General features: G+C 41.6%; 1 protein-coding gene across 1 annotated transcript in view; it reads left to right on the top strand.

Annotated features, from left to right (window-relative positions):
- Positions 1 to 2,909: 2,909 nt before the first annotated feature.
- The window catches only part of mvb12bb (multivesicular body subunit 12Bb), a 170,745-nt gene continuing 152,530 nt past the window's right edge, over positions 2,910 to 21,124 (top strand). Inside the window, exons 1-2 of the mRNA XM_084307836.1 lie at positions 2,910 to 3,034; positions 17,742 to 17,861. Of these exons, the coding sequence (XP_084163962.1) occupies positions 3,032 to 3,034; positions 17,742 to 17,861 (123 nt within the window). The 5' untranslated portion in view covers positions 2,910 to 3,031. The remainder of the gene's footprint in view (positions 3,035 to 17,741; positions 17,862 to 21,124) is intronic.

Genomic DNA, 21,124 nt, shown 5'->3' with positions numbered 1-21,124 from the left:
CACTTTACTGTACTTCCCAACTTAAAATATAAATTCATAATGTAAGTTGCAATGAATGGATACAGGCAGGCTGGACTGGGACAAAAAATCTGCCCTGGCATTTTTGGCCCAGACCGGCCCACCACAATCGGTTGGACACCATGCACCACCCACCAGTACACCGTCCTTGCGGTGCCCTTAAATATGCGTACCTACTGTACTATTCCCCCAAACCACTATAGCTGGGTAGTAAGTGCCATGGACAAGTGTACCAGTGCAAGTGAACCAGTATACTCACTCGATCTTGGCTGAATCTTGTTTTGGGTGGTGATGTAAAAACACCTGCATCATAGCAGGCTCAGGACAGGAAAAGTAGTCTACAGCCTGTTCCTCTCTGTCTCTATCCTCCACAACCTGGCTTGACTAGACATAAGGAGAGAGATAGATTACAATTAACTGGTACATTCAGGTCCAGAATTATTGGAATTCCCTGACAAATATGTGCAAAAGCTGTACAATTTAAACAATACCATACTGGTAATGAGAAAATTGTTGTTTATTCAATTAATGTATGGAGCTGTTTGACATTGACTGACTGAGAGACCACCAGCAGTAGTTGACAGTCTCACTTTATGATAGCGTTACGAGTAGTGATGCACGATATATCGGCCGCCGATATAATATCGGCCGATATGGCAGTTTTTTTACACATCGGTATCGGACCGATATCAAGATAGGGCCGATATTAAAAAAAAAAAAAAAAAAAAAATGTTTTTTTTTTAATCTTTTTTTTCCCTTTTTACATGTTTTGGCCTTAAATAGTTTCAAAATATCAGTCATTTCTGAAAATAAGTTACAAAAGTAAAAAAATTATGCGTTTTGGAAAATAGCTCTTTATTTGATTATCATAAAAAAGTGTTTTCTATACAGAGATATCGACATCGGTAAATATCGGTATCGGCCAGAACAGCAATATTAATATCGGTTATCGGTATCGGCCACAATTTTCACATCGGTGCATCACTAGTTACGAGTGTTAACATAATATGATATTATTATCGACAGGGATGCGTTCTTCATGGGACGGAGTTGCACTCCGTGCATCAAAAGATTTGAGCAGAAGCGCGTGCACGCACATGCACGGCACGCACGTGCACACAGGAATGCGCTGCACTCGCCAACTCGCTATAAGTACCCACCTGGGCTACTTTGCATATCAATAACGACGGTCATAAGGTGTGTTAAATACGTTCTCAGATACATTCACACCTAACTTGTGAATGAAATGTGTTACATTCCATTCGTAGAGGCAATTAGGCACCGTCTTTAGTCTGTGCTTAAGCGAGGGAAAATGTATGCGCATGCGCGGGAGCGCGCACACGCGCCGGGAGCACGCGTGCATGTGGCGTCATTAGCGTGCGTGCAATCAGAGTTGATATGAGGAACGCACCTCTGATTATCGACATGAATTTAATTAATCATCATCATCATGGCATGTCACACACACTACCTCCCTGGAGCCTCTGAGCGGCGTCTGATCTGATAGAGAAACAGAGAGGGAGGGGTGGGGCTTAGTAAGAGATGTGATTGGGCAAGCCCAGTGTCAGTATAGAAAATTAACAAATGGGCCGCTGCCCCTGACAAAACTTTATTTTTTATTTTTTATAAATCTAATTATATCGGCCCCAAGGTGAGTCTGCCCACCGGGGAAAAGCCTGGTATGCCATGATTACCAGTCCAGCTGTGGATACAGCCAATAGTACCTAGTTTATCCACTCTGAACCCAGAGTAAAGGAGATGCAATTTTGTTCATAGTCTGGTGGTGAATGTATGTCCCAAGGGGGTCACCACCTGAACCTACACAATACAGTTTGGCTGTAATACTTGATCTTCAATAGGTGGCTACAATGGGGTAAAATCATAGGTGATTGATTGATTTAAAATGTTATTAACAGATTGCAGAATGGGTACAATACAATACAGCTCAATGGACACAATTGTTAAGGAGATGCAGACCAGAGAAAGACTTTCGTCTTGTTTACATCAGGGTCCCCCATTTTCAATTCATCATCATAACATATATGACATACAGATAGACAGTACTATACATTTATTTGAGTATATTATGCGAAGTGAGACGCGTTGCCAGCAATCATATAAGTAGAGGTATAGGATGACTATCATTCAATACAAGGGAAGAATTCACAGGTGCTCGAAAATAAAGTATTAACATGTAGATTCGTTTCTTTAGCAAACAGATTCAAGGAAGTCACATAACGTTGTTGACAAGATATGCAACGTGTCCCCTTTAAACTATCCTACCGGGAAAATACGATTGTGTGCCCCTCTTTTTTCAAGCATGCCGACTATTCTAAACTTAAAATAATAAAAGACCCTGTTTGAGGGAAACTGAAAAGCGAAGTGAATCCACAGTCCCTTGCTCCCCGATAGGAAACCACCCTATTTTAACTCTGAAGAACTGGTCCGACGCGAAACGTTCGTTATACAAGAATCGCAGAGAAATTTCAGATGTACTCACAGTTGCACGGGGGTCTTGGACAGAGAAACGCAATGGTTTGAAAGCTCGGCGTTGCTAATAAACATTTAAATGTAAGTGTAAACAGCGAAGAACGTATGGCTGCTCTCCCCCGAACGCCGCAATGAGGAGTAGGGTATTATCTGCAGAGCCGCACTGCCGTCTCGGTGATGTTTACACGTTTATAAGAATTATTTAAAATGTGTATTAGCAACGCCGAGCTTTCAAACCATTGCGTATCTCTGTCCAATACCCTCGTGCAACCTTTGACATGTATCTGCGATACTTGTATAACGAACGTTTCGCATCGGACCAGTTCTTCAGAGTTAAAATAGGTTGGTTTCCTATAGGGGAGCCTTGAGCAAGGGACTGTGGATTCACTCGGCCAAACCTTGTTGTCACGAAAGGGGCTACACGTTGCCTTGTTGTAACACACAGACAACATACAAGTACCATACAACTGAGAATGTATTGCGGGCGGCATGAGACACAGTGACAAGACACCACCATATCACTATGGTAAGTCAAATAACTTAAGTGACTTTCGACCATTTTCGCTGGCAAGCTATTTGCTTATTTTTCTATTATGCACTTTGAATCAGACCCAACCTGCGTACTTTCCATGGGTCTGTCCTACTCCTTCTGTCTGCAAATCGTGGTTCAGGGGCAGGGCATAATTTACCATTGCCTTGTGCGCAACGGATGCGCGAGTGGGCTGAGCTTTTGAGTTAATAATTTCTAATAGTACCCGGAAACATTAGGCCACTGTCACTATCGTTGACTAAGTGCGAAGTCACAACAGAACCAAAGAAACAAAGCAACATTGAAACAGGTAAAATTAAAATGGTGATTTAAACTAATCGTACGTGTTTCCCTACCTATCTGCCATCTGTCTACGTCGTCATGATGTACCTGTCGACCGAATGTGCTTATTTTCAAACTGGTGCGCAGCGTGTAGCTGCTAAACGTATGTATGTATTCAGTGATATACATGATAATGCATCTAGCAAGCCTACACGTATATAGACGAATCATTGCCAAAACATTGCATATCGATGCATTGAGTCATAATAGTTCCTTGAGTAATTGTCCTAACTTAGTTACTGCCTAGTGCTTACTGTACTGCTATTGTGCATAGGGGCACCGCCATGGATGTTAGGGCCCATGCAAATATATCACATTGGGCCTCACCACCACCGCATGTGCATGTCACACCCAGAAACCAATCAACCCATTCAGAGCTTTAAATCAGAGGTTCCCAAACTTCTTTGAACCAATTAAGGCACCCCTGAATCTTTCCTCCTTCTCCAAGGCACCCCAACTCTTCGAAGATAGACCTTATACTAAAAACAAATCATGATGCATTTAATTTGTATTATTGATGAGTAATATTATGAATAGGTATGTTATTTTGTTTTGGCTGAAAATAATGCCTTTGTAAAAAGTGAAATAACAATGCACAAACAAACCTGAATGAGACATGGCATGTACATTTGACCAAATGTATTTATTTATCCAATGAGTTTTAACAGTCTACAGCTTATTTCACTGTATGCAAAATGGAAATCGACTGTATGCATAATGTTACAGTCTACGGTCCAGGTCTACATGACTTACTGTAGGTATAGGTATTACACATATTTCCATAGCTCACTTTCAGTAAATATTTGACACTATTGAACTACAAGAGAGCTGCAAGCCTGCAAATGTAGAGTTATTTCAACTTTAGTTACACCGTTTTGTGCAATATCAAACCATTTTTGACCTCTCAGGAATTTAGGAAGATTGTCAAAAATCTCTCCAAAAGGCAGCATTAAGAAAAATGCAGACTGATTTGTTATCAATAACTTTTTAATATCAATATCTTTCATTGGAGTGGCCTAATATATTTCTAATGTTGGAGTATAGCCTAATATATTTCTAAGTAAGACACAGCTACCTGGCTTTTGCTTCTTGAAGTATTCTCTTATGCCGCTTTTCCACGGTCTGCATGGTGCCCTACTACCTACTCGACTCGGTAGTACCCCCCCCCCCCCCTCTTCAGTGTAGCTGGTCGTCATAGCGAGGGCGTCGTGACGTCATCTTCCACGCAACACACAGACAATAGAGGATTTCGAAGCTATGAAAGTTCATCCGCCTCCATATTCCATATCCGTTTCTGAATAAAACACGTAGGGCTAACGTTTAAACTCGCTAAACTCTCTTCACTTCTCTCACACTCTCGTATCCTCCAAACCAGTGATTCCCAACCTGGGGGGCGCAGGGGGTCCGCCAGACCACAGATGATTTGAGGTCCCCCTTTTTTTTTTCTTTTTTTTTTTTCTTTTTTTTTTTTCTTTCAGAGAAATATTTAATTAGCATATTTTTATCATCAGAAGCATGAATAGTCTCTCCACTACAATAAAAAATAAAGATAAATAAATAAACATCTAGACATGATTTTTGAACGTTAACAGTAGGCTACCGGGTAGCCGCTAAAACACGAATCACTTTCCGTAGCTAGCCTAGCACGCTAGTTAACTTTCTCGGCTCGTCTGCAGTCAGCCGCCAGAGGCGAAAATGTGTGACAAACGAAAAGGAGATGACGGCAGCTCATCTGCAAAAAAAGTTAGGACCTACAGCAATCGCGAAAATTACATCACCATGGGCTTCACTGAGGGACCAGACAAACGACCTGAGTGTGTGATTTGTGGAGAAAAGTTGGCAAACTCGAGCCTGAAGCCCAGCAAGCTGAAGAGACACCCAGAAACCGTTGGGAAGGATCCAGACTTTTTTCGGAGGAAAGAACAGTCTCTCAAGGCGAACAAGCCCGTTGATGTTAGAGTAGCGTGGAGCAGGGGTGGCAGTGATTTACAGAAGGCTACCGAAGCCTCCTTTGAGTGTTCGCTTTTAATTGCAAAAGCAAAGAAACCGCACAATATTGGCGAGCAGCTCATCAAACCAGCCTGCATCAAAATGGTTTAGAAACTGTGTGGCCCACAGGTGGCGGATAAACTAAAATCAGTACCACTCTCGAACAATGTAGTGAAAGACCGAATTGATAAGATGTCAAGTGATTGCGAGCAGCAGCTGTCAGAAAAGCTTAGAAAGGGTCCATTTACCATACAACTTGATGAAACTACAACTGTCGCAGACGAGGCTGTGCTCATCGTTTATGTGCAGTATATCGAAAATGAGGATCTGAAGCAGGACATTCTCATGTCAGTCAACCTTACTACCACCACTCGAGGTGAGGATATTTTTTAGGGGTGCACCGATATATCGGTCGGGTATCGCAGGGCTGTACGCTAAGCTTTTTCACTAGGGGCACACTTGCCCCTAAATGAGAAATTTAGGGGCAAAGAATATTTTTTAGGGGCACATTTTTAAATAACTATTTTACCATTATAGTAGGGCTGGGCGATATGGCCTCTAAATTATATCGCGATATTTTGACATTTCCTCTAAAGCACTTAAAAATGCTTGATTGAACCCTTTGATGCATACAGTCACGCCAATATGATGATTATAATAAGTCCCTGCAACATATGTTTGCATTATTAAACCATGAAGTTGCTTTAAAAAATAATTTAATTAAAATGTACTAAGAGTAGTCTACTGACACACTAATAAAAAAAATTATTTACATCTAAGACAATTTATATAAAAACTCTTGGGTGCCTTTTACACAGTACTGTGTTTTCTATCCACTTTAGCCAAACACACACACACATATATATATATATATACACACACTACTGTGAGAAAATAATAATCACACAGACTTAATGATTTTAGAATATTTCAGATAATGAAATTAAATGTTTATATCATCAACTATCCAGTTAGTATTTATACTGTGTGTAACATTTGGCTACTTTAAATCATTGAATGTAGAGAGAGAGAGAGAGAGAGAGAGAGAGAGAGCGAGCCCCCCTTCGGGTTTTGATCGTCTAAGCTGCCGTAGGTGATGACGTCACACTCGAATGTAAACAGGAAGAGATGGAGACACACGGAGATGGGAATTGAATGATATACAGAAACGAATAACCAATAAATATGAAGTTATGTTTAAACTTCTGTTGTCAAGCGTTGTCAATATAACCCACCCCCTTTCCTCACGAATGGAACTAGTCTTGTGGAGTCCGCTTTGACCGTTTTCCAGGGTTAGCAGAGATCGCTAGTTAGCTTAGCATAATCCTAATGGAGACCTTGGTTAGAAGCTACCGTTAGCTCATTGCTCGTGTCAATTAAATTGCATGTTATTAAAGGTCCGCGCTGGTCTGTCTAATGAAATTACAACCGCAACATTATATTGCACTGTACAGCCCTGGTTGTAGGCTAATGTTTTACTACAATTTGTATGGATTAATTTAGGAGTGAAATGCGAATGAAGGGTTGAAATCACCACTCGCAAGCTTGCCCCCAGATATTATTTTAAACTCGCACGGACCAAATTAGGGGGCAATTTGCGATCATATCATCGCAGTGTACAGGCCTGTATCGGTATCGGCCGATAAGTGCCTTGTTGACTGCTATCGGCCTATTGGCCGATAAGCTCAAATGTGCCGATAGCAGTCGCCGATAAATAACCATCAATTTGTGTAGCGTCAAAAGACAAAAAAAAAAAAAGCACTCGCGACCTACCTGCACAACGCCCGCCGTCCCCCACACACACACACAAGCTACTGCATCAAAGTTACTACTTATGATTAACAAGGCATTCGTTTTGTGGCATTAACGTTATATAGTTAGTGTTACACGGACAATAACATCAGCATATTATTATTACCCATAGCAGCAAGGCATTACTCCAAGTCCGTTCATAGCTCAGTTCCATTCCGTTGCTCATTCCGTACCCAACTACCCCCACACACACACAAATCAAATCAAATCAAATTTATTTATAGGGCCCGACAACACACGTTAATGTCCCCATGGGCCGTACAGGTCTTCTTTAAACAAGTCAAGAAGAAAACATAACAATAAGTCAAGAACAGAACAAGAACACCATAAAGTCCAAACATTTTTAGATGAATGCAAATAAATGAAAGAATGCAAGCACTCCCAGACATACCCCACGCGAAGGTAAGGAAAAACTCACTAAAACCTAACAATAGGGAAAAAAGCTCCACAGGCAGTGTGGAGGAGAGAAACCTTAGAAGGGCCATTCAAGGGGGGATCTCCCTTCTTCGATGTTGGTGATAGTAGTGTTGCAGACGGACAGTTGGTAAGCATGCACTCATGTGTGTGGTGAAACACAGATGAGTGCATGCAATAGCAACTGTACATTTTGAAAAATTAAAGATAGAGCTAATAGCGATAGCAACTGAACATTTTGAAAGATTAAAGATAGAGTTGATAGCGGATCTATTTGAGGCACAGGGGCGGCACAAAGAGGGTCACAAGCTACTGCATCAAAGTTACTACTAAATATTCAACATTCTCTTTTGAGACTCCGCTTCAGACTCTTATCATTTGGCACTAAAAGCTAAACATTGTCACCGATATGGCTGTCCGCCAGGGTTCGAAATTAACGGGGGCTTGGTGCATAATGTCCTTGAAAATCGACAAAATGCCCTCGAAAATCAGTTAAGGGGGGCACAAAATGCCCCCGACAGTTTACAATTATATATATATATTTATCCGGTAATGGAGCGTCTGTGTGTCGTACGGTTCAGATGACGCGCAAATAAAAAACTTCATTTGGCGGAGCCGGGAGAGGGGGGCACTGGCTGCAGGCAGCAGCAGCACTAGCACTGCAGCCAGGTGCTAGTCAGTTTGTGTAAATGGCAAGCACAATATAAATCAATCTTCATTACGACTTTAAAAACATATCCATTAACATTACATAGGCCTACACACATCTTGCCATAGCGTTAGCAGTTTGTACTACACAACGCATGTTGAACTATGGTAGCACTAGCCCCAGCTAATAGTCAACGAAATGTTACCGTAGCTAGTGCTACTAGCTAGCAGCCTAGCAGAGGAGGAAATGAGAGTCTGAGAGGCGGGGTGTTTAAAGACAATGATAGGCGTTTATTCAACATCCAAGAAGGCTAACATACAACTGTGTTTTACTAAATCCAACCGGGACTATTGCTGCTTTCGTGCTGCTTGTTGATGTTATGAACTCCTCCTAACGTTACCGGAGCTGAAGGTGCCACACGCTAAAATGTCCGTGGGGACCCGGCGCCAACCCATAGATCAGTGGATCTCAAACTTTTTACACCAAGTACCACCTGAGAACGTAGCTGGCTCTCAAAGTACCACCATATGACCGGCGTTAAAATACAGTCTATTCAGCTATGCACAGTTTACGCAGGAGGCAAATGTATTCCTAATACCATTATTTATTGTTAACTTTTGTCAGACACAGCCACAATGTACAAAGGGATAGCACTAGAACTAGCAAACGCTTCCACACAACTCATACAATGCAAGGGGCATTGAGAACATAATAACTAACATTCTCACATAGCAAGTGAGAAAATTAATCTAGATTAAATCCAGGATTGCAGATAGATTAATCTAGATTAAAAAAATGTATCTATGCCCACCTCTAATATATATATATATATATATATATATATATATATATATATATTCTTTTTTTAAACAAATGTAGCTTTTGTTGCTGGTTGATTCTCCTCAGCTTCTCTCTGGTACTATAAGAGAAGATAAATATAACACTTTTAAAACCCTTTGTTTATCTTTAGATCACACATTTAAAAATAACTGTTCATCTCACTTCAATCATTTTTATTGCAAATGCAGAACATGGTATTTTCTCAAGCAGACAGATGTAAACACTGTAATCTGTGTTGCATGTACCTGACAAACTGAACTGTTTGTATTACAGTTAGTAACAGTTTCGATTTTTATTTAAAGATAATGAGAGCGAGCGAGAGAGAGAGGCTATGCTCGGAGCATTTTAGTAACGTTACATTTTCAACAAGATTGCTGCTATTTAAACACTTGATGGAAACGGGGTAACGTTAACCTTATGTCGACTGTAGTATTGTATGACCTCGACATAACGTTTAAACGTTAACGTTACTCCGTTTCCATGCAGTAATTATAATGGTGGCCAGCTAAGCTAAGCTAACGGAGCTAACGTTAGCTGATAGCTGTAACTGTAACGTTACAACGAATCAGCTGTTGATATTATGCGCCATCAGTAGACAACGTATCATGTATTAAACTAGAGTTAATGGTTTAATGCTTCAGTCACAGTGACGTTGAAAGAGCAGCTGTCACGAACCTCTTTCATTCCTTTATGGAGATCCGCGCTGGCACTGCTAAAATGTTTATTTACAAACTGAAGACGGCTCTGTGAGGGGGAGGGCTGGAGCAGGCGGAGGGGCAAGCGCGCTCTGAACAGCGTGTCAACAACTTGCTGTAGAACACTCGCCAGCTGGTACCGATACTGCAGAAAGTATCGGTATTTCGGGAAATGAGTATCGAAGCCGTTTTAAATATTCAGTATCGATATGTATCGATACTTCGATATTTTTGACAACACTAGTAAGGAATTTATTCCAAGATTGGCCAAATATCTTATAATATTCCCTGACTATAAGTCTCATCTCAGCTGTGGCGGCTTAGAAACGACGTGAGAGTTTATGCAAAATATCACGATGTCACGATACGTTTAAAAAGTGTATCGTTAATGAACTGTACCCGATATTTATATAATATCGTCATATCGCCCACCCCTAAAATATAGCAACACCTTGTCTAATAGGGACTGCTACCTTATCATTTTATTGTGCTGTAGGATTCAATGTCCCCAGTGACATCACTGGTGGCCACATTAAAAAAAATTATCTCAATAACTAAATTAATGTGTGCAAAGCCATTTAGAGTTTTTGGATTATGTGCAAAATAAATCAGCGTTGTTTTTGGTGCATGTCCCCTTTAATTAATCGTGCCATGCGAGAGTTAAAGCTTCACATGCTTAATAGTCTATTTGCCAACACAATGAACCCGGAAATTTTGGAACCACCAAACTTTTATGATAGATATGGATAGTATGGGTCACCAGCACTTAGAAACTGCCGGATGCTAAGTTGTACATGTTGGGCAACTTTTTTTATTTGCATAATTAGCTACATTTGCATAATCACCTAAATGGACAAATCTCGGAAACTACTTGATCAATTTCAACAATGTTGGAGTGGTTTTGGGGGTTATTCGGGATGCTGAATCCATTTATGATACTCAAGAGTTTCGGAATTGCAATATTTACTGGAATTTACCAAATTTCAATTTCTAGAGAAATTCTGCTGAATAATATTATGGGGAAACTTACTCCTTGCTTACAAGTCTTGGTTATCATAGATAACCTACTGTAACCTACTGTAAGCTTTAAGTCCCACATTAACAAGGTGACAAAAACATAATTCTTTCACCTTAGAAACAAAGCTAAAGTACAACCATTTATAAATCAAAAGGATGCTGAAAAACGGATCCATGCCTTTATTCCAAGCCGACTGAAGAAAATGTTCTGCTGTGAAGCACTTTGGGCTGCAATTCTTGTATGGAATTTGTACAAATAACGTTTATTATTATTATTATTATTATTATTATTATTATTATTATTATTATTGCCATCCTTAGAGTTATTTGCTACCTCTATCTAGCAGGGCTAAAATTATTTGAAATGGTTTTGTTAACCCTCCTGTTATCCTCAAATTGACTTTACACTCTTTATCCTTAGGGACATTTTGACCCCAGCAGTTTAAACCTCCAGAAAATGATCATAATCAAAAGTGTTACCCAAATGTATGTTTCAGGTGCTTCATGTTACTTTGTTGATTACCTAAATAACCATTTAAATAAAACATTACCCCTACTCCCCCCCACCCACCCAATTATACATACATAATATATATATTATGTTGTTCAAGTGGGGAGTGGGCCCATGATAACTTTCCGTTTTTGGAAAGTAACGTGTCTGCTTGTGGTTGAGAGACAACAGGAGCATCTGCACTAAGGGTCTCATTCTCATCAGAGGAGGACGCCTCATAATCAGGGTCTCAGACACATTCTCTCCTATGTCACTTTCACCGTCAAATATCTGTGACAAAACTTCACTGGCAGAAAACTTTTTCTTCAAGGTCATTTTCAAATTAGAGTTTAGAAGGCTGCTATGCAAGCTATGTGTTATGGTTTGTAACCGACCTCAAACGCAACGGCACAGACAGGAAGTTCAGAGTTAGCCAAATGCTAGGGCGTATTTATTTACAGAGTCAAAAGAAGGATAAAGTACAATAATCAAACAAACGGGGAGACTGCCTTCGGCAGAGTCATCTGCCGCTCTGCAGAATCCTCCTGGTGATAGTGGTGGGGAATTGGCATGTGACGTTGTAGCGGCTCTGCAGATACTCCCAGCAGATAGTGGTGGGGAATTGGCATGTGACGTTGTAGCGGCTCTGCAGATACTCCCAGCTTTCACTCAAGGTGGAAAACGGAGAGAGAGAGAGAGATATCAGAAACAGTCCAACGAAACACAGAGGCAGTGTGGTTCCCTCCTTCCTAGCTGGGTCCAGAACCAATTGACAGTGACAGTCCTCAGTGTTCCCCACAACACACAATTTAGCCGAGTTAGTGCAACAAAACAAAGTCTTCAGTGTCTCTTCTAAGACACACAATCAGAATAATCCAGAGGGGTTTGGTTCCACTCACCCAAGCGCAACGCGTAAAGCGGGCAAAACGAGGCGCAGCTCCAAACGGGGAACAAGGTTCTCCACAGCGGTTCTCCACAGAAAGGTCCTGGAGAGAAAGTAGACCAGGAACAGCAACGGGGAAAAGCAGGCAAATGCAGATGTATTCCAGAACGACCCGACAACGATAGAAGGAAGGTCCTGGTATATAAAGCCCTCTGGGGCGCTAATCACAAACTATGACAGCTGCGTGATGAAAGTGGCAATCGTTCAAAAAGCGTGTGGCGGGGAATGCACCAATCAGCACCATACCTCAGGAGAGCGTGTGGCGGGGAACCAACCAAACCTCACACTATGTTTGCTCCTCCCCTATGTTGCGTAAAGTTTAGGTAGTCAAAAATCACAAATAACAATAAAAATACAGTTCGGGATATACATTCTAAAATATATACATTCTAAAATATACAGCCAAAAATATACAGTAAAATTTACAGTAATAAATGTCGATTTTTTTAAATAAAATTGTTTAAGTGTATATGTAAAAATAAGAAGTCAAAAGTCCAGGAAGATTACCAGAGTTTGTACTGTCACTCTGTGGTGAGGCAGTGAGGCACAGTGATGCGTTGTATACTCTGATGGTTGTTGGAATTAAGGACTTCCTGTGCCGTTCAGTGTTAATAATAATAATAATAGATTGGATTTGTAATGCACTTTTTGTTCGCTGGGATCCCAAAGTGCTAACATGGTTAAAACAGTTAAAAAAAAATAGAATAAAATAGTTATTAGTAAAACAAATAAAATAAAATACAGAATAAAAATAGAACATAGTTAATTAAAACATATTATAAACAGACAATTTAAAAACAAAGCGCAATAAAATTTAAATAAAAAGCTAACAGTCAAAGGCCTTTTTAAACAGATAGGTTTTCAGGCCTGCTCTAAAAGAGTCCAGGCTCTGTGGTGCCCTCAGCTGGATGGGGAGGCTGTTCCACAGGCGTGGTGCAGCCGTGCAGAAGGCTCGGTCACCCATGGTGCAGAGCCGGGTATTGGGGACCTGAAGGAGCAGGCTACCTGCGGATCTGAGGGTGCGGGTGAAGGATTGTGGAGTGATGAGTTCCTGAAGGTAGAGGGGTGCGTGTCCGTTTATGCAGTTATGGGTAATCGTAAGGATTTTGTAGTTGATCCGGGATGAGACGGGGAGCCAGTGTAGTGAGTGAAGGATGGGGGTTATGTGATCGTGTTTACGGACTCTCATCAGGATCCTGGCAGCGCTGTTCTGGATGTATTGCAGCTTTTGGATGCTCTTGCCAGGAATCCCGATGAAGAGTCCGTTACAGTAGTCCAGTCTTGAGGAGATAAAGGCATGGACAAGCTTCTCTGCATCTGACAGGGTTAGAATGGGACGGAGTTTTGATATGTTTTTTAGGTGATAGAATGAGGTCTTGCAGAGGTGTTTTATGTGGGTGTTGAAGGTCAGGTGGGGGTCAAATCGAACCCCCAGATTTGTGACTGAGGGGGAGAGGGGGATTACCTGGCCGTCAAAGGTGAGATGTGATATGGGTGAAGACTGAACCTGGTGAGGGGTGCCAATTAGGAGTGCCTCGGTTTTCTTGCTGTTTAGTTGGAGGAAGTTGCTGTTCATCCATGCCTTTATCTCCCCAAGACAGGTGGTGAGGCATGACAGAGCTGCAGAGGGGTTTGGGGCCGTTTTTATGTAGAGTTGTGTGTCATCGGCATAACAGTGGAAAGACATTCCATGTCTGCCGATGACACGACCGAGGGGGAGCATGTAGGTGATGAATAGAATGGGACCAAGAACCGACCCCTGCGGAACACCACAGGTGACCTCGAGCAGCCTGGACTTGTGTCCTCCCAGTGAGACATATTCTGTCCTGCCTAAGAGTTGAGTGTTGCATCTAGGGAGTCTTAGTCTAACACTGAACATGCTCCTTCTATCAGCCAAGTCTGTGTATAGCGTGTGGGAGGGGTTGTCCATAATGGTGTGGAGCTTAGCAAGGCTCTTCCTCTCTGACAGAGGAAGAGTCTAGCTCCACTCCCACCATGTTACTGGCCTTCCTGACCAGCGTATTTGTCACATATAAGGTACATGTACATTACAGTGAAATGCTTGGTTCTGTATGAGCCCCCTGAGATTGTGCTTCCTTGTTAGGGACCAAGCAGTGAGACAATGAGGAAACAGGAGTTGTAGATGAAAACTGGGTTTTTATTTACCCACAAGGTGCAAAACCATTGCAAACCAAGAATTTGATAACTAGGCCTATAGATGGGTTTCTCGTCCACGTCAGCAAGGAGGCCAAAAGTAACGTAATAATCCTGGTCAGAACAATGGGGCAGACTGTATAGAGGATACTTTGTAGGACATGACCTCGAGAACATTTGAAACTGTTTGGGGGGTGATTTCACACAGACACAACCAGGAATGAGGAAGATATGGATAGTGGTTTACCATTGTATGTTCCTGGATTGTAGCCAGCTCTTCATAACAACTCATCAACAATAGTCTTCCGGGATTCTGAAATCGGGGAGGAGATAGCGGGGGGAGCAAATGAATGAATGTGGATGAGAGCCGTGATGTAAGTGATTGCCGCTACGGCTGTGGGGGTGCTGGAGACATGATCGAATAGACTTGTATGCCAGCGTTTCCGTTAGCCGGTAATTACCGGTATTTGACTGGCAAAATATGTTGAAGTCCGAATATTTAAATATCTCCGGTCATATTGTCCGGTGGAAATAATTCCTCTAAGCACAATTTTATTATTTGAATTGTATTAAAATAGGCTAAAATTAAATAGCCTATGCGATGAACAAAACAATCATTACATTTGTTTCATTGTGCTTCGCTCTAATAAAGCGCGGATGGCGCCGCTCGGATGTGAATCTTTTTTTTTTCTTTTTTTGAGCCTGTCTGGCCACCATAATAACGACAAACAGCTATACGAGCGAGAGAGAGAGATGGCCAAACAAGCTAAACCTAACAAATATTTCATGAAACCAAGCACAAGCAGGTCTAATAATAATGACATTGACAACGAAGATGAGTCTTCTGAAGTCACAGAGACCGCCGATGCTCCCGCGGAAAATAAACAAATGTCGAGCGTTCAGGCGGCGGCCCGAGTGGAAAGTTAAATTCTCCTGGCTGAGGTACGACATTATAGTCTAGTAGTCTAGCGTCTATGATGTACGAGAGATAACATTGATTGAACGTACACAAAGTACACTTTATTGATTGAACCACAAAGAGCATCCCCAGTCTGCTGCTACCGTTGCGAGCCTCGCAGAAGTCCACCTGTTCCAATGCAATGGGGATCTAGTCGCAGGTACAAAACGGATAGGCAGAACGAGACGGGGTGAGTAAGTGTTGACATTTTTTAATCATAATGCAACTGTTGGTTGACTGCCGTGTCACATAGTAATGCATATAATTGATTATAACTAAATGTAGGCTATAATGAAATCAACAAACGCATTACGAGCATGTGGCTCGTCCTCTCGCTCTCTGCATGCAAACGAGGCAATGTGATGATCAACTACAGTTTGCTGTGTGTGAAGTTGAACATTATGATATGTGTGACGTGTCTGATACAACGAGGTGAAGCGATGTCGACTCGAGATTCATTTGGGGGTGCGTGTGACAGCTGCTGCAGTGCGAGCCAGCGTATCGCACTAACTTGGGAGGCGAGAGATAGTAATTTGATTCTGCAAATCAATTTCTCATTCTTCGCTTGATGTAATTAATACAAATGTCCAATATAACGGAATTCGTTAGCTCATAAAAATGTGATTATAACAGACTGCTGTTTAAAACTCTGACCGGAATTTCAGGAATATGTCCGGGGATAGAAATCTTGCAGGACACTCAGACCGGCACGAATATGTTCTAACGGAAACGCTGTTGTATGCGCCTGAATCTCCTGAACACGGCGCGACCCATTCCTAATCGATCAGAACTAAATCGGATGAGAAAAAGCCTATTTTTAAGCACCTATGTCCCCATAAGACGCGTGTGGCCATTTAGTGGGATCATTGTTTCATTATCCTGTTTGGCTGAAAGGACACTGGCCACCGAAGCTCGCCCCTCTCATGGAACAGTCCAGGGCGGGTGTGCGTGGCGTCACAATCTGCGCATGTGCATGGGGAATAGGTGCTTAAAAATGGGCTTTTTCTCTGCCGATTTAGTTCTGATCGATTAGGAATGCAACCACTTACATCACGGCTCTCATCCACATTCATTCATTTGCTCCCCCCGCAATCTCCTCCCCGATTTCAATGTAACGCGGAAGTGTAGTGGTCTATTAGGCGATCTACAAATTAAAGTTATTATTATTATTATCATTCTGTTTACAATTGAACATTCCATGAAAATTATCTATAAATTATGCATCTTCTGAAACATTTATAAACAGAAAATTCATAAAAAATTGCACCAAAATTTGGTAAATTCCAGTAAATATTGCAATTTTGAAACGTTTTTCCTCTTAAGTATCATAACTGGATTCAATATCCCGAATAACCCCCAAAACAACTCCAACATTGTTGAAATTGATCAAGTAGTTTCTGAGATTTGGCCATTTAGGCGATTATGCAAATGTATGCTAATTATGCAAATAAAAAAAGTTGCCCAACATTTACAACTTACTGTAGCATCCGGCAGTTTCTGAGTGCTGGGGACCCGTACTATCCATATCCATCATAAAACTTTGGTGGTTCCGAAATTTCCAGGTTCACAATGGGGCTCTATGGGATGGCAAATAGACTATAAACAAGTTTGAGGATTATAAAAGTGGGTTGGGAGGATAGGACCTTTCCCATAATGCTGCAGTAGGGAATATGCAGTGAATGAATGCTAGAAAGAGATCATTCTATTAGCTAATTGCTATTATTTTTCATTTTAGCATGTCTAGCTAACAAAGAATGAAGTAACTTTGTCACTTGGTATGGAAGAATGCTTTAAAAATAATCGAATAAAATAGCAAAGGAACCTTGCAAAGCCACTTGTAAAAGCCTTGCATAGCCATTAGGCTCAAATTCCTTATACAGAAATAGATAACAATTGATTAGGGATTTCCTTGGAAATATGTGATCCCTCCTTCTAATTTGTGATGTAGTGAGTGACCTCACTGGGTTGTCTCTATAGCTGCGTTCGACCATCGGTCTCACTCGTCGTTAGGTGCTGGATTCTGAGCCACTTTTCCATACAATATATATCCTAATAAGCCAGCAGGAGTCAATACTATGGCGGTCTAATCATTCTAGTGAAGATAAACCTCTATGCTCAGTCTCCATTTGTTACCCTTAACACTTGGGATGCGAGATGCTTGTGAGGCTGCCTTGGTTTCTTTAAGAAGGTTCACACACAAGAATCAACCTCAGAATCAAAACTTCAACAAGAGGGGAAAGCATTTGGCTCCTTTGTTTTCATCTTGACAAATGCAAAGCAAATCAATTATGAATTTGTTGAGACTGCTCTCATGCAAAATTTCAGCACAGATAATTTGCATGTATTCAACTGTCTTTGAGGATATCGCAGAGTTGCCAAGGGACTTGTGCTTTGTTTACAGAGGTCCAATATGTCTGAGGTGTTGGATCAGCCTAAAGCCCTGGAAGAGGTGCCCACAGATCCCATCACTGCTGTTGGAATAGTGGCATCACAAAGCAAGGCCCCTGATGGTTACTATGTCGTGAGTAATATATATATATATATATTTTTTTTTAAACCTTTCTGAAACACATGTTGTTGGTTCCACAAGGTTTTCTATTTAAGTTCTATGTTGGAGACTAGTCTTGTATGCCTGTAAACCCACCCTGCAAAACTACTCAAACATGTTTTACCAGCGACATTAATGAATTTAGGTTCATCAGTGATTAAGTAAATAATTATGTGTAACCCTTGTTTTTGTCAGTGCCTTTTGTTCGAATTTAATGAAAAACAAAGCATCTGTGAATACCATTGTTATAAGATTATAATACCCTACAATATAACACACAAGCTTGAAGTTGGCAGGCTCTGGTGGGCTGGCTATGTTTCTCGTATAGCCAATTAGAGTTTACTTTGATGTTATGATTAAGGATGATTATGCTTCCATGCGAAGAAATTATAAATTGTTGCTATCCTTTTTTGTTATTGTAGGCCTATGCACTATGCTGCAAATCTTTTATATGTTGCTCATTAAAATTTTACTTTTTAATATGTTGCTCATTTTAAAGTTATTGATTCATGTTTGCATATATATGCGCAGTAATTATAAATATATACAGTAAATGTATATGAGTTATATACAGCACTGTTGTAGCCTACATGCTATCATACAGAGTATATGAGGTGGGTAGTTAAGATTATTCTGATTAATATGATTACAGTGTAGGGCGGTGAAAGCAGTAGGTAGGTATGGGTAACAGTATGGTTAACAGAGCCTAGGGTGTAGGCAATGGAGTCAGAGTTCCCTGCTCTTCATCTGCTACATTCTCCCCCTCGGTCACATCATTCGCAAATACAACCTCAACTTCCACTGCTATGCTGATGACACCCAAATTTACATCACTACACAATCCCCCCACAGCCCTCCCCTCAGTCACATTGAATCCTGCATCACTGAACTACAAACCTGGATGACCCATAACCTCCTCAAATTAAATAGCGACAAGACAGAACTCTTCATCATCGGCACCAACACCACCCTCACCAGATCCGGACCCATCACACTCACCATAAATTACTCCACCATCACCCCCTCCCCCTAGTCCGCAACCTCGGTGTCATCCTCGACCCCACCCTCTCATTTGACCCCCATGTCCACTCCATTGTCAAAACTTCATATTTTCACCTCTGCAACATTGCCAAAATCCGTCACTGCCTCTCCCCCCCCTGCTGCTGAATCCCTCATACACGCCTTCATCTCCTCCTGCCTGGACTACTGTAACTCCCTCCTCACTGGCATCACCTCCCGCTCCCTCCATAAACTGCAGATGGTCCAAAACTCAACCGTCCGCCTCCTCACTAACACCCGGTCCCGCGAACACATCACTCCTGTCCTCCACTCCCTCCACTGGCTCCCGATCAAGGAACGAATTAACTTCAAAACACTACTCCTCACCTTCAAAGCCCTCCATAGCCTGGCCCCCCCCTACCTGACTGACCTCCTTCTCCCCTACTGCCCCACCCTTTCCCTCCGGTCCTCTTCCACTCTTTCCCTCACTGTCCCGTCATCCAAACTCAAAAGTTTCGGTGACCGGGCATTCTCACGAGCTGCACCCCGATTCTGGAACTCCCTCCCTCAGACCATCAGAGACTCTCCCTCACTCTCCACCTTCAAATCCAGACTCAAAACCTACCTGTTCTCCCAAGCATTCAACCTTCCTTACCCATAACCACCCTCCTCCAACTTGCCACCATTTCCCCCTGCCCCACGTTCTCTCCTCTCCTGCCCCCCACCCCCATTGGTTTTCCCTTACTCTCCTCCCGACCGTCTCCCCTACTCACTCCCGTATTTGTTATCCGTTACTCGTGGTTTTATGTTGCCTGTGTATTCTTATTGTCCTCCGTTTCCCTGTGGTTCTGTTTCTTTGTTTTTCTTTTGTTTATTTTTAATCTTTTTATTTAAATTTTTTTTGCCTATTGTCAGCGACTTTGGGTCTTTGAAAAATCAATGAATTATTATTATTATAGTTCAGAGTTTATATGGTAAAAATATAGTAAAAATACAACAAAATACCATTTGTCATTGTTATGCCATGTAAAAACTGTATATGGCAAACAAAAAGTAGTTTTTCACTTCATGGTGACATTAACACTTAAGTAAAGAGGGGTCGCTATATAGTAGGGTCATCTGTGGCACTTCCGTGACCGTGGTGAGCGAAGGTCTGTTTCTCAATGGATTTGTCATCTAGGAGGGTTAATAAACAAATTTAGCCGGGGTGTATTTTTTTTAAAGACGGGGAAAATTCGTGAGAGACCAAAATCCAAAATGGCTGCTGTGGATCAAGGAATACATATTTGGTGTTTATATAATGATTTGACCTATTGTTGACCTTCAAATGCAAGATGGGTGCCAATTCTGAGCTCCAAAAGGGATTTTTTTCAAAATAGTCACAGAGCCTTCATATTAGGCTCTAATGAAAGCTCTGCCAATGATGAGTTGAGTTATGGACAGAGGGGATAGGTGGGTATCTTCCACCATACTCCATCCATCTGTGAAAGTTGGAGACATGATCACCCCTGTTTGCTTCAGCAGGGTGGGTTATTGGCCCCAGATGCTGTTTCCACAAGGTTGTCTGACTGCTTTGTCTGACCTCTCACCCTAGACCTGTCCGGTTTGGTAAAACCTGCTAGGAGTTCCCTCCTACTGGCATAGGTCTCAGGGTTCACTGAGGTACTCAAGCTCCCTTACCACGACAAGGTGAACAGTCAAAAGGGAGGTGTTTTTTTTTATTTATTTTTTTATATATGTTTTGTAACTTTTGTGTAACTATGGTGCTTCAACAAATAGCACTCCAAAATAATAATTGATCAACTAGTAGCCTAATGGCCTTAAGGGCAGATTTGGAGGCAACAGCATCTCCCTCATGGCTGACACAGCAACTGAACCATGTAATGTCAAACTGAAAATATAATTGTTAGAATAAAACACAGTAATGTTCACATCACAATATTAAAAAATAAAGGAAATAAGGGTGGAGAGAAAAGGCTGGTAGAAAACACAAAATACAGAGTAGGGATGGATATAAAGTAAGCTAAGCAGACGATATAACGTAACAAATTGTTGTTGATGGATGATGAGAACCGGAGACAGAATCACTATTCTTCATCAGAATCTGTTGATTCTCCACACTGACTCCATTCATCATCACTGCTACTCTCATCTGAGCAGTCATGAGATGTGAGCTGCTGGGGCAAGGGGGGAAGGGTATGACGCACTGGCCGGCACTTCCCATTCACTAGTTCCCA

Source organism: Notolepis coatsorum (genome assembly GCF_963971535.1).
Source record: "Notolepis coatsorum genome assembly, chromosome: 1".
NCBI lineage: Eukaryota > Metazoa > Chordata > Actinopteri > Aulopiformes > Paralepididae > Notolepis > Notolepis coatsorum.
This window is presented reverse-complemented; position numbering and strand designations above follow the sequence as displayed.